At 37.1% G+C, this 12,318-nt stretch overlaps 1 protein-coding gene across 2 annotated transcripts in view; it reads right to left on the bottom strand.

Moving 5' to 3' along the window:
• Nucleotides 1-12,318, bottom strand: part of USH2A (usherin) — an 816,496-nt gene that overhangs the window by 570,869 nt on the left and 233,309 nt on the right. For both annotated transcript variants that reach the window (XM_036853226.1, XM_036853215.1), the window contains exon 20: nucleotides 9,210-9,440. In XM_036853226.1, the coding sequence (XP_036709121.1) occupies nucleotides 9,210-9,440 (231 nt within the window). The remainder of the gene's footprint in view (nucleotides 1-9,209; nucleotides 9,441-12,318) is intronic.

The following is a 12,318-nucleotide window of genomic DNA, read 5'->3' as shown; positions in this document are numbered from 1 at the left end:
CTTTCTTATGGATTTTTCATTTTCTATCCAACTAACTCCTTTAGTGAATTCTTTATTCAACATTTATTGAACATCTGGTACGGGTCCTATGATGTGCAAGGCACAAATGTTATAACTGAAGAAAACAGTCATAACTTCAGCCTTTTGGGGATATAGATAAGTGAACAAGCAATTGCAATGGCATGTGATAAAGGTTAAAACAGAGATTCTTGGTTTCTGTGGTAGTAAGTTAGAGAGGCCACTAATCTAGATTTGGCATGGAGTTGGGAGAGGTTGTTGGGAGGCTATTTAAAGGAATAACTCAGTTGACACTTCATTGATGAGTAGGAATTAGCCAGGTAACAGGAAAAAGAAGCACTTGCAAGTAAAGGGAGGCATTTCAGGGAAAGGCATCAATATCTTCAAAGACCTGGACATTCAAGAGAGTGTGGTACATTCAAGCAGCTGGGACCGAAAGATAGCTGTAGAGCTGGAGAGTAACCCAGGAGGTATATGAAGAGGTGAGGCTGAACAGTAAGCAGGGAAGCAGAAGAGACTTCATGCAGGGCAGCTTTATGAGAAACTTTTGAAAAGTTTTTAGCAACATGATAAGAAAGATTATTAGTTTAAAAAATAGCCTGTAAAAGAGTGAAACTTTTGATTTAGAGACCCACCACATAGACCTGGACAAGGAAGTAGCTATAGGACCAGTGGATGTTCCAAGACATGTATCAGAGGCATAATGGCCAGCGGAGGACCAATTGATGGAATGTGAGGAAGGGAGTGAGAAGTGGTATTCAAGGACATTTCCCAGGTTTCTGTCTCAGGTACTCAGTTATATTCACTTTGGTAAACACAGTGGTAAACACAGAAGAAGGAACGCATCAGGGGAAGGGGTGGATGTGAAGAGATGCAGAAGCCAAGAAAGAGGCATCTACAGTTTTTCCCATTTTCTGCCTCATTGGATGGAAGGACCATTAAATTATTCATTCTCATGAACTTCCCATAAGTCCTTATCTTTCCTTTATGAAATTCTCCTAGGGTCCATTTTATTTGTGGGGATGACATGGCCACCACTGCCAGAAATGACTTAAATGACCCGAATGATTAAGCAGGTGTTTCTTCCCCCTTCGGCCTCCTCCTGCGCCTATTTAGAGGTTGCACTTAAGGTCAAAGAACCTCCAAACTGAGACTGTGCCTCAGTCAAGGGAATGTATGTAACTGAGTTTCCTTTCTTGAAACTCCAAACCAGCCTGAGGGCGATGTTTGTGAGCTTCCAACAATGTATACACCTTAAATAAGGTCCTCATAATATTTCTTGAAATTTCCCCACTCCAAAGGAACTCTTAGTGCATGATCTCATAAAACATTTCTTCAGGCCACTGGAATTCGGTTTTGAAAGATCCAGAATTTTGACAATGATATTACTGGAATCCTTTCTATCTGACTGGAAATGAAGTTAATCTTTTTTTTTCCCCCAAACATTTTAACCTAAAATTACGTATGTGTATTTTTTTTCAAATTTCTTAAATTGATGTATAGTTGATTTACAATGTTGTGTTAATTTCTGTTGTATAACAAAGTGATTCAGTTATACATATACACACATTCTTTTTTATATTCTTTTCCATTATGGTTTATCACAGGATATTGAATATAGTTCCCTGTGCTGTACAGTACGACCTTGTTGTTTATCCATCCTACCTATAATAGTTCGTATCTGCTGATCCCAAACTCCCAATCCTTCCCTTCCCCACTCCCCTCTCCCTTGGCAACCACAAGTCTGTTGTCTATGTCTGTGAGTCTGTTTCTGTTTCGTAGATAAGTTCATTTGTGTTATACTTTAGATTCCGCACATAAGTGATATCATATAGTATTTGTCTTTCTCTTTCTGACTTATGAAGCTAATCATAATACTTTTTTATGGGTGTTATATTTAACCTAACTGATATAAAATAATTGTAAGTATAGATCTTTAAATATTTTAATTATTTTTTCCGAAGAAAATATATACAAAATTTTTCACTTTATTAAATCAAAAAGCAATCAGCTTCATAGGTGCTAGTTTCACTATCACTGCTGACCATTATGATTCTTTTTCTGCTTGAAGTTCCTCTTTCTACTCATTTAAATTGGATGAAAGGAGAACTAAAATTAGTCTTTTGTTGATGTAGAATGTCATTAAGAGACAGAAACATTTTTCTTTCACAAGGAAGCCTTAAATAAGATTCCAAAATGGCCAATGTATTGTAAGAAAAAGATACTGGGCAATTTAAATACAGTAGGTAAATTTGAGACTATTAGGAAACCCAGGGACAGGGAGGAAAGCCTGTGTTTGAGAGTATGGCACGAGTGTGTGAGAACACACGTACAGTTGTATATCAGGCAACAATACATCTTTATTTGGTAATAAAAGAGATGGGGAAAGCAGATGCTTTAAGCTGGTTAAAAGAATGTTAGCAGCTAACAACAGTTTGTTTCAAGGAAAAGATTATTCTATTGTATTGGCATGGTCAATGTTGGGTTGACTTTCTGGCTACCTAAGGCTCTGTTGAGCAGAAAAGATGCTATTTCAAGATACTTTCACTTATCAAGCATTACCACCTACTTTGCTGTGTTGGTTTCTCTCTTGTTTATTTTATCTGAGCTCCTTTCTACTTATCTTTAGGCTTCCTGGCATTAGGGCGGAAGTAAGAAAAATGTATCATTAATGATGAAATTATGTTAATATTTTTTTTTAGAACTAGACTTTACACCAGGGATTGGCAAACTACCAGTCTGTTGCCCATTTTTGAAAATAAAGTTTTACTGGAACCTGGCTACCCTTATTTGTTTACATATTGTCTATGGATGCCTTCATGCTACCATGACAGAGCTGAGTAGTTGTGACAGAGATCTCTTGGCCCATAAAGTCAGAAATACTGTTTGGACCTTTAAAGGAGAATTTTGTAACCCCTGCTCTAGATTGACTTTGTGAGAAGTTTACAAAAAGGAAAGGGTTCTTCATGCAAAGGCAAATTTGCAATTGCATTCATTTTGACCACCTGAGCAATATCAAACCCCCCAAAAGGTCTAAAAATTTTGGTGAGAGAAAAAGCCCTGTGTTGAAATGATTATTTTGTGCAATCTGAGATAAAATTCCAAAGTGAAACAATTTACTTCCAGACCAACCCGACCATTAACTTTCCAAACACAAGGCAACATTACAGAAATGTGCTTCAAAATTAGTCACCTTAAAGATGCAAGGTTAAAACAAATGGAGCCCTTGTAAATTGGCCTTTCTGATGAAGTTGATGAATGGGGAAAAAGCACGGTCCTCTGCCATCCTTCAGTGTCATCTGAAAGTATTTCCTAAGAACTTACTTGGACTTCTCTACTAAAGGTAATAAAAACTGAACAATCTTAATAGTCACTTCTGAATATCTCTAGTTATCATAGGTTGGTCTGACTTCTGTTATTCTAAGAAGATATGCATTTGGATCCTTGTCCCTCTCAGTCCATAAAGACGAGCTCAACCAGACAGTCACATCTCTTCTGATTCAGTTGCATCAGAAACACCCATGGAGCCTCGGCGTTGCCCAAGACCCACTTCTTTACTTTGCTCTCAAGTTCCGGGTTCTTACTCTTGCCTTTGTTTTTCTATATCATTATTGCCTGTTTGTTAAACTGCTAGGACATATAGTTGATTCATAGAGCTGCTTTTCAATAACTGTGGCCAAAATCTAACATCAAAGCTTAAATAACTTTGTGGTTTAAATATGCTTTGAAAAGACTTGGTGTTTTATTTAGTGGTTTTTTTGTGTTTTTTTTTTTTTAAGTACTTTCTGGCAAAACTACTTGCTCCCAGTCAGAGGAAAACAAATAGTGGGACACCAAGGGTGTTGAAGGTCAGAATTAATATGCTTTTACTAATTAGTGTATCTGAAGGAGTTTGCCCTACTTATACCTGTACTGTAACTGCTTAGAATCAGCTTTCCTTTAATGCAGTGTTTTAGTGCCTCAGTTCATTAAAAATAATACAAAAATAATAAAGCATAAATATCATGCAGTAAAATGTAAAATATACGCTTTTAAAAGATATTGATTTGGGGGGGTTGCATTTCTCTTTTCATGGGTCGGTAATTAATTGTATTTCTGGATCATGAGGCATTTTAGTTCAGCCATTTTGGGGAAGGCAAATACTAAGAGACAAAAATGTAAGACAATCATTTGGTGTCCTTGAACGGCATTATTATGAAGAAAGTGTACAGAGTTCTCATCTGCAAGATATTCAACATCAGTAATCACATTTTTCATGAAGACAAATAAAAGGGAATTACATCCAGGTGCACATGTGTGCTCATCTCTCCAGTGGGTTGCTACAAAGATCTCCGCAAAGGCAGTTCCTGATTTCTGGGCAGGGTCACCAGTAAAGGCAGTTTTAAAAGGCTGGTGTGATTGGCATCTGGATACTACAATAGTCAAACCTTCCCCCAAATGATCATGGACCTGTTTTCCACTAATAGGAAAAACAAGTGACAAGGAGAGAGAGGGTCACCTTTGGAATGCCAACCTGAGCAATATTTTAGTTTGCTGTTTTTACCAGTTTCCCTTTGATTACTAGCGAAATTCTTTGTGTAAGTGGATTTACTCTGCATTCCTGAAAATAATAAGCAAATTTTTTTTTTTTTTCTCTCCAGAAACACGGTGATAGCCCCTTCCTGTTGTAGGCGGGAGGGATGCTCTATTTGCTATTCCTGTTTTGGAAGGACAAAGTACTGTTAACCCCATGTAATCAGGGGACTATTTCATTATGAGAGTTTACACGATTTTCTAGTTTCAAGATCATGAAATTATGTTGAACTTGTGTCTTCTTTACACCCTCTGATATAACTCAAGAACTGAATATCCATTTTATATTGAGTAATTTTCCCCATATCACTTAAGTTATCCCTAGAAGTTAACTTATCCCCATAAATTCTTCAGATTCGTAGAGAGAAAGCTTACATTTCTGTAAATCTTAAAGTGTGAATATATTATATGAAAGAATCATAAAACAATTAAAAATCTAAATGTTTTTAAACTCACAGATGCCTTGGTGATAACTTCTATTTTGAATTTTTTAGGCTACTTAAATAACCTATGCTGACTGATTTGGAATTTTAGAAGTTAAAGGAATTGGCCATTCAGTACAAGCCTCAATTTAATAGATGAGCATGATTAGACCCAGAGGAAAGTAGTTTATCTAGTGTCTCAACACTAGGTAGATTAATTTAACTGTTTTCAATAACAAAATTAAATATCACGTTTTAATACAGAAATTGCATATTACTCGTACCCCAGATACAACATTTAGGCAAACATATCTTGTATGTGCAGCAGCAGATGAATTAATAGAATGTTGATTTTATGAATTGCAGAAGACTTTTAGAAAATCTCCTGTCTCATAGTAGGCACTTAATAAATATTTGTTCAATGAGTGATAGCTGATAGCTAATGTTTAAAGACTATAAAGTAATTTGTGTGGCAGATACTGTGCAAAGTTCATTAGATGAGCTATCTCCTTTAATCCTGACCTACCTGCTAGATATCAATATTGTAAGTAATAGTATTACGCCAATTTGAAAGAAAAGGAAACAGAGGCACACAAGTGATTAAGTGGTTTGCCTAATTACATTTAACTAATAAATAATGGGGCATAGATCTGAAACTCCTGTTAGTCTGTTCCCAAAGCCCTCACCCTTAATCATAAAGAAATGGGGGAGTTATTTACACTATGATGTAAATGACTGATAATACACCCTTCCTGGAAATTAGATTTTTGAAAGAACACTTGTATCAGAAAGGAAAAGGGATCAAACGTAGACCCTACAAAAGATTCATCTGGTTCATTTATCGGCCCCAAAGTAGATTTTCACAGAGTTCATTTATAATATTAAGCTTACTGATTTATACAGTAAGCAACATAGACATATATTCATATGTTTAAATTGTTTTCATTCTATCATATGAGGTAAAATATTTAAAGCAAATATGGAAGAGGGGGGAGTTATATGAGAGATTCCTTTCTTGAACGGTAATAATGAGATAGTTTATACCTAGACTTTCAACATATTGCTATGACCATGGAATGAATGTATTTACAAATCCTGTCATTTACAGGTGAACTCTCACATTTTTCCTTACATAAAATATGTGTAATAATACACATCACTGTATATTTGTTTTTGAGTCATTTGATATCACCATTCATATTTCAGGAATCATTTTTAGTTAGAGTTTGAGATTCTGAAATGAATCAAAATAAAAGATATCTTAGTTCTTCTTATAATTATTCACTTTTTAAATATAATTCATCATCTTAGAGATGATCAGGATTTACTCATTCAATTTGCCTTAGAATATAAAAACTGCATGAAATTTATAGGAACGTGAGTTGAAAGCACTGTTTGACACACAGCACTTCAGCCCATTTAAAATAATTTTGTTTGATGTTAAAAATCTAGCTTTAGGCACACTCTAGAATTAATTGCTACGGAAAAAAAAAATCTTATCCCCAGATATCTTTGGAGATGCAAGTAATAAATAATGCCAATACTATTTCTGTTTGTTACCTGAAAAGCCAAAAACCGAAAGACAAATCCAAAAAGTTTAGCAGTGTTGAGTAAGGTTTATTTGGGTGATCATTATTTCATCTTCCATCCTCATTTATTACTTTTAGTTACTTATGATTCCACAACTTCCAAACAACTGTCCACGGAATTATCCCTCCCGCTCTGTGGCAAAGCACCAGCTTTTGAACCAGAAGCTTCCAAATTCACATTTCACCTCTAAAATTCAGTAGCTGTGGCACCATGAGGGAGCCAGTTATTGGACCCTCACTTCCTCACGTTCTATGAGGGGAAAAATATCTACCTTCCAATGCTGTCGAGAGACTGGATGAAAGAATATACAAGTAAAACAAATGCATGATGCTAATAATACATTTACCTTTCTACATAAGAAGATCCAAGCTGAAGGAAAGCTTTTGATTGAGTTCGTTTTGTAAACTCGTCCTGGTTCATTAATTGGGGAAATTTAGTTAAACCATAACCTGGCTCAATAAAAGTATCCAGCCAAATCTGCCAGGTAAGCCAAAGGGTCAAACCAATAACTTGATGGAGACCTGGTTACTTTAACAGTTAAGAGAGACTTGAAAGTAAGCCAAGCTTCTCATAAAAAAGGAGCTAGCGAGGCCCCAGAACATGCCTGAATGCAGAAGAACTGCTTATTCTCCAGGAATTGCCAAAGCTCTAGGGAGTCGTTCAAGCCAAAACTGTGATCTCCCTGTCTTGTCCTTCAAATGCTGTGGACTCCAAACACATTTTCTGTGCAGCTGGAGGCTTTGTTATAGACAGAAGGATCCTGCTTAGTGAGGCCCGTGTTTACGACCTAACTTTCTTAAAGAGGAATTTGGAAAACTTCCCAGACCCTGCATCTGCCCCTAGCCCTTGCACCTCGGAGTCTGAGACCGGCTAGGGAGACAGCGCAGACGACTAAATTTATTAACAGCCGACGGGCCACTCTATCTTTCACGGCAACAACAGTAGGTGATCCCATCAAAAACCTGTCTGCTCGCTAGCCAGCAAATCCGAGCTGACGTGCCTGCCGCAGTGAGACCCAGATGAATGGAAACGAAGGCTGTTTCCTCGAAGAAACACATCACAAGCCAAATGTTGGACCAGGAAGTCAGTTCTAGTTCCATTTGAGAAAAAGTCTTTGACTTTTTATCCATAGGTTCTTTCCCAGATACCTATGTTTTCTTTTCTTTTCTTTCCTTTCTTTGACTTTTACGAATATTAAGCAGAAGTTGAGCGTTTTAGGGGAGCTCAATGGTTGAATTTCTAATACTCAGTGAGGAGTTGGATATACTAGTCCAGTGGTTAAGCACGCATTAATCTTAATATATCGCAGCTAGAACATAATCATGACTCATTACAAACATACGTCAGCAGCCAGCCTCACTTAAAAGCAAACTATTTACCATTTTAAGTAAAAATAAAATATGTGAGCCACGTTTCATGGTTCAAATTCCATTTCATTGTCCTCAACATATGCAGCATTGGAAAGACTAGCTATTTGCTCCAAAATGACTCTCTCATGGATTAAATTAATATCATTATGAGTTTACAGAGTAACACATATTATATACTTAAAAAATTTTTTTAATGGGAAATAAAGTATGTATCATGAATAATTAGAGTTTTCTATGTCTGTAGTGAAATAGTGCTTTTAGAAACTGTAATTCATAGAGATAACTGGACTTCCAGAATATTGTAATACCAGTCAGACCAGAAGTTGAGTGAGACGTGAGATCGGCTCACACAGTGAGGATTGGATCCTGTCTTTATTTAAAATTTTTATATTTTACTGGGGATCTTTTTGCATTGATTTTTATTTTAAAAATATTGTATTAAAATAGTATTTACATGGATTACTGAGTTTTTGGTGCCTTTAACTTTTGTGCCTCACTTGCCTTACTCTACTCCTGACCCATAGAAGGTATGCTTTCCCTGAAATTACTTTTTCCCATAATGCTCTCCATAGAACATGGGGTATTAACAGTTGTTACACTTTAAAAAGAAAGAAGTTGCATCAAATAAGTGTTAGGAGTAGTTAAACAAAGTTAAATAGCTTTCTTATAATTCTTTTCAGAGACTGGAATAAGCTGATGTGTACTGAGAATCTCCAATAGCATGGGGGCATTTCTCAAACTCATTTGCCCACAGAACTCTTTTCCACAAAGGAAGTGAGGAATAATCTGAGGAACACGTTCTAGTTAATAGTGTCCAAGAGACATTTCCAGCACATACTTTGATCCAATAAGACTGCCTTTTCAGGGACTTCCCTTGTGGTCCAGTGGTTCAGACTCTGTGCTTCCACTGCAGGGGGCATGAGTTTGATCCCTGGTCGGGAACTAAGATCCCGCACGCCATGCAGTGTGGGCAAAAGAAAAAAAAAAAAAAACACCACTGCCTTTCACATCTATTATATATATCTTTTTCTTTTCTTTCCTCCACTTACCCCACTTTTTTTGTCAGAATACTGAAAAGATAAATATGTCGACACAATCAAGCTAAAGTTATAAAAGGGCTACATTAGTATCTCTATAAACAGGTGTAGTAAAAATTCATTGTAAAGACATATCAAAAGCATTAAAAACACCCCAGGGCTTAGTGCCCCGTAAAGGAAGTGATATCAGGCACACTTACCAGTAAAGTCTGTATTGACTGGGTGAGTGGAGCTGGGAAATTTATAATATCCATTTCCTATGAAACGAGTTCCTTTCATCATTGTGGCCCTCGGAGCTGGTAGAGCTGCCTCTCTCCTTTCCAGCTGATATGTAGGAGAGGGTCCATTTTGTTCTTCAGGTGCCTGCCACCTAAGATGGATGGTTGTACTGTTGATTCCTTCAACCAGAGGTGGCCTCAGTTGGGCTGGTGCTAAATATTAGAAAACTCTTGTTACGTTCAAGAATTTGGCTCCTATCTCTAGATACAGATATGCACACATATGTTCACATGCACCTGTGTACATTACACTCAAAATCAAATCAATTATGGCCTCCAGTATTTCTATGGTCTAGGAACTGAAAACACAGAGTTAATATTAAATGTTTAATTAAATTTAAAAAAAAATGTTTAATTAAATACTAAACAAAATTTAAATGGCTAATGAATACGCTTTTATCATTAAACAAAGTTTTTTCTTACAAATAATTTCTCTATTCTTTCTTGCCACCTGACAGATACTATATATTATAGTCTGTTGGCGCACCACCCAGATTCCCTTTACCAAGCAGATGCTTCACTGCTCTAGCTTCTGTGCCTGTTGGTCCCTAATGGCTCATGGCTTCTCCATTTTCTAGAGAATACCCCTGCCCTACCCAGGAGCTACAAGATCCCTTGTGAATCCTGCAGCCGGTGACCACCAAGCTAGTGGCTACTGACCACAAAGGACGGAGTCCCTTGTCTTAACATGGTATCGAGTCAGGGCTGCAATTCACAGGAGCCAAGCAGGAAAAGGAAATGGTTGAAATGGGCTAGTCAGGGAGACAAGAGAAAGTGTGGGGTTTGAGAAAAACCGGTGGACGGCAGGGGGTGAACAGTCACTAATTCGCGCCAGCCCACAGATGATTCAGGAATGACAACCCAATGTTGTCAAATCTTTTATTTTGTTAAAAAAAAAAAAAGTCATTTTATGTGTAATTTTCTGATTTTTAAATCTTAGCTACTGGCCTAAATTAAAACAAACAATAAAACAAGCACCACTCTGAAAGCCAAACAAAGCATCCACAGGAAAGAACAAGCCTGTGATCTCAGCAGTTTGCAAACTCCTGTCGGAGCACAACAGACTCAGGCAGCCTCGGGGGCCGTGGAGTGACCACAGCACTCCCAGCAGTGGCCTGAGCCTTGGGCAGTGAGGGCCCAGGGCTCACAAGCACACTGGGGCCACGGCGTGCCTTGGGGTCCACGGACACTGGCATTTCTTTGGAGCCTCCTGGGAAACCCCAGAAGTGACAGCTCTGAGACTTCCCCTAAAACCTACTGGAAACAGATCAGATTAACAACTGAGTTGTTGAAAATGAAGACCTGTTTCGATTTTCATTTTCTTAAGCAGTTGAGTTTGTAGGATGAGATTCGTATCCACTCGAAGTGTGTCAGCTGGGTTTGAGGGGAGAAAGTGAAGAAAGGAACACATGTCATAATCGCCAAGTCTATTTATTGAGGACCCAGACTAAGGCTGTGGATCTTAACTTACAGCTGTGTTAACACAGCCTTGTGCAGACACAAGCTTTTGCCTGTTTCAGTAAATGTAAGATAAAATGGTGTGAATACAAAAACTAATATTCTTAAACCAAGAAAGGCAATTCACCTTAAATCAGCTTTGAACAATGACCATTTGTTACTTTCTAGAAAGCTTGGCCAGCTTTCCAAAGAGAAACAATTCATTGTGATTCTATTTTCATTTTTAGTAAAGAAGAGGGGGCAGTGAGCAAAAAGTTGATCAACTAAAAAGATAATTAACAAATCTGTTCATCTTCCGCCAGTGTGAGCCATGTGCTATTCTTATATATACAGATCTGTAAATTTTATGCATGATTTCCTTTAGTATTCTTTGCCAAAAATTAGCTAAATGCTGGGTTCTCAAAGATTCCATTCTACAAGCTATGATCCCTCTTCAAAATAATCCAAAACAAAATAAAAAGCTAAGCCATGCAGAAATTTCTTCTCCCACTAAGCTCATCTCCAGAGTTGGAGTTCCATCTTTGTAAAATTTCAGGAAGCCATCACTGGCTATTAGCTTAACTGGGGAAGGAGGACTGTCAAAGATTTCTGAGTCTTGGGGTCAGAGAAGCAAGTAATGGAGGACCGATTATATCTTTTTCATTTGTTTAAAATTTTCTACTTAGGAGCAGACAATAGGAATTTTGAGCTTTCCTGTTACTTTCCTGTATTCCACTTAAGATTCCCTAGTGATCTGGCACACAAAGACTTGAACTTTTTAGTTTGAAGAATACCATCTATTCCAGTGATATCCAAATAGCATATGATATCGCTTGTATGTGGAATCTTTAAAAATTACACAAATGAACTTGTTTACAAAACAGAAATAGAGTCACAGATGTAGAAAACAAATTTATTCTTATTTAAAAGCAGCTACTTTCTCAAGGTCGCATTTGTTCGACATCTGATACTCTCTTACTTTACTCCAATCACCCAGATGGATGGGGATAATGAAGATTTGTACCACTATTGTATTCAGAATCCTTTCCCCATTGATATATCATCGACAATCACTTCTTAGTCAGGAATATAATTTCAGAGTCAAACAAAACAAAATAAAAGGAATTCCAGCAACTCAATAGGTTTTTTTGTTTGTTTGTTTTGTTTGATTTAATGTCTACTAAGTGAGAGCATGCAATTTTTAAAATATGACAAAATGATTATAATCAATAAGGACACTTATGCATTGAGAATCCACTAAAATTAATGTTGACTATCTAAACTCTAACAAGTAGTGGAGCATTTGTAGATTCACAGGGGAATTGCTCTGCTGAGCAATTACACCATTCTTAGGAAGTCAACCACAGAGAATGAGTGAAACTAGAGTATATATATGTGTGTGTGTTTGTGCGTGTGTATTTTATTCACTTGCTTAAAAAAAAAAAAACAACTCTTAGCTGGTCTGTTACAGTTTCACTTGCGAGTCAACCCAGCCCACTTGAAAGGGTGAGTACCTACTCAGTCATTATCTTCAGAGTTCCCCTAAGACCAGAGGGGAACTTTCAATCAACTAAATGAGACTGGTCTCACATAC

The sequence above is a fragment of the Balaenoptera musculus genome, chromosome 1 (assembly GCF_009873245.2).
Source record: "Balaenoptera musculus isolate JJ_BM4_2016_0621 chromosome 1, mBalMus1.pri.v3, whole genome shotgun sequence".
In the NCBI taxonomy this organism is placed as follows: domain Eukaryota; kingdom Metazoa; phylum Chordata; class Mammalia; order Artiodactyla; family Balaenopteridae; genus Balaenoptera; species Balaenoptera musculus.
Note: the sequence above shows the minus strand (reverse complement) of the source record. Positions and strands in the feature narration are given on the sequence as shown.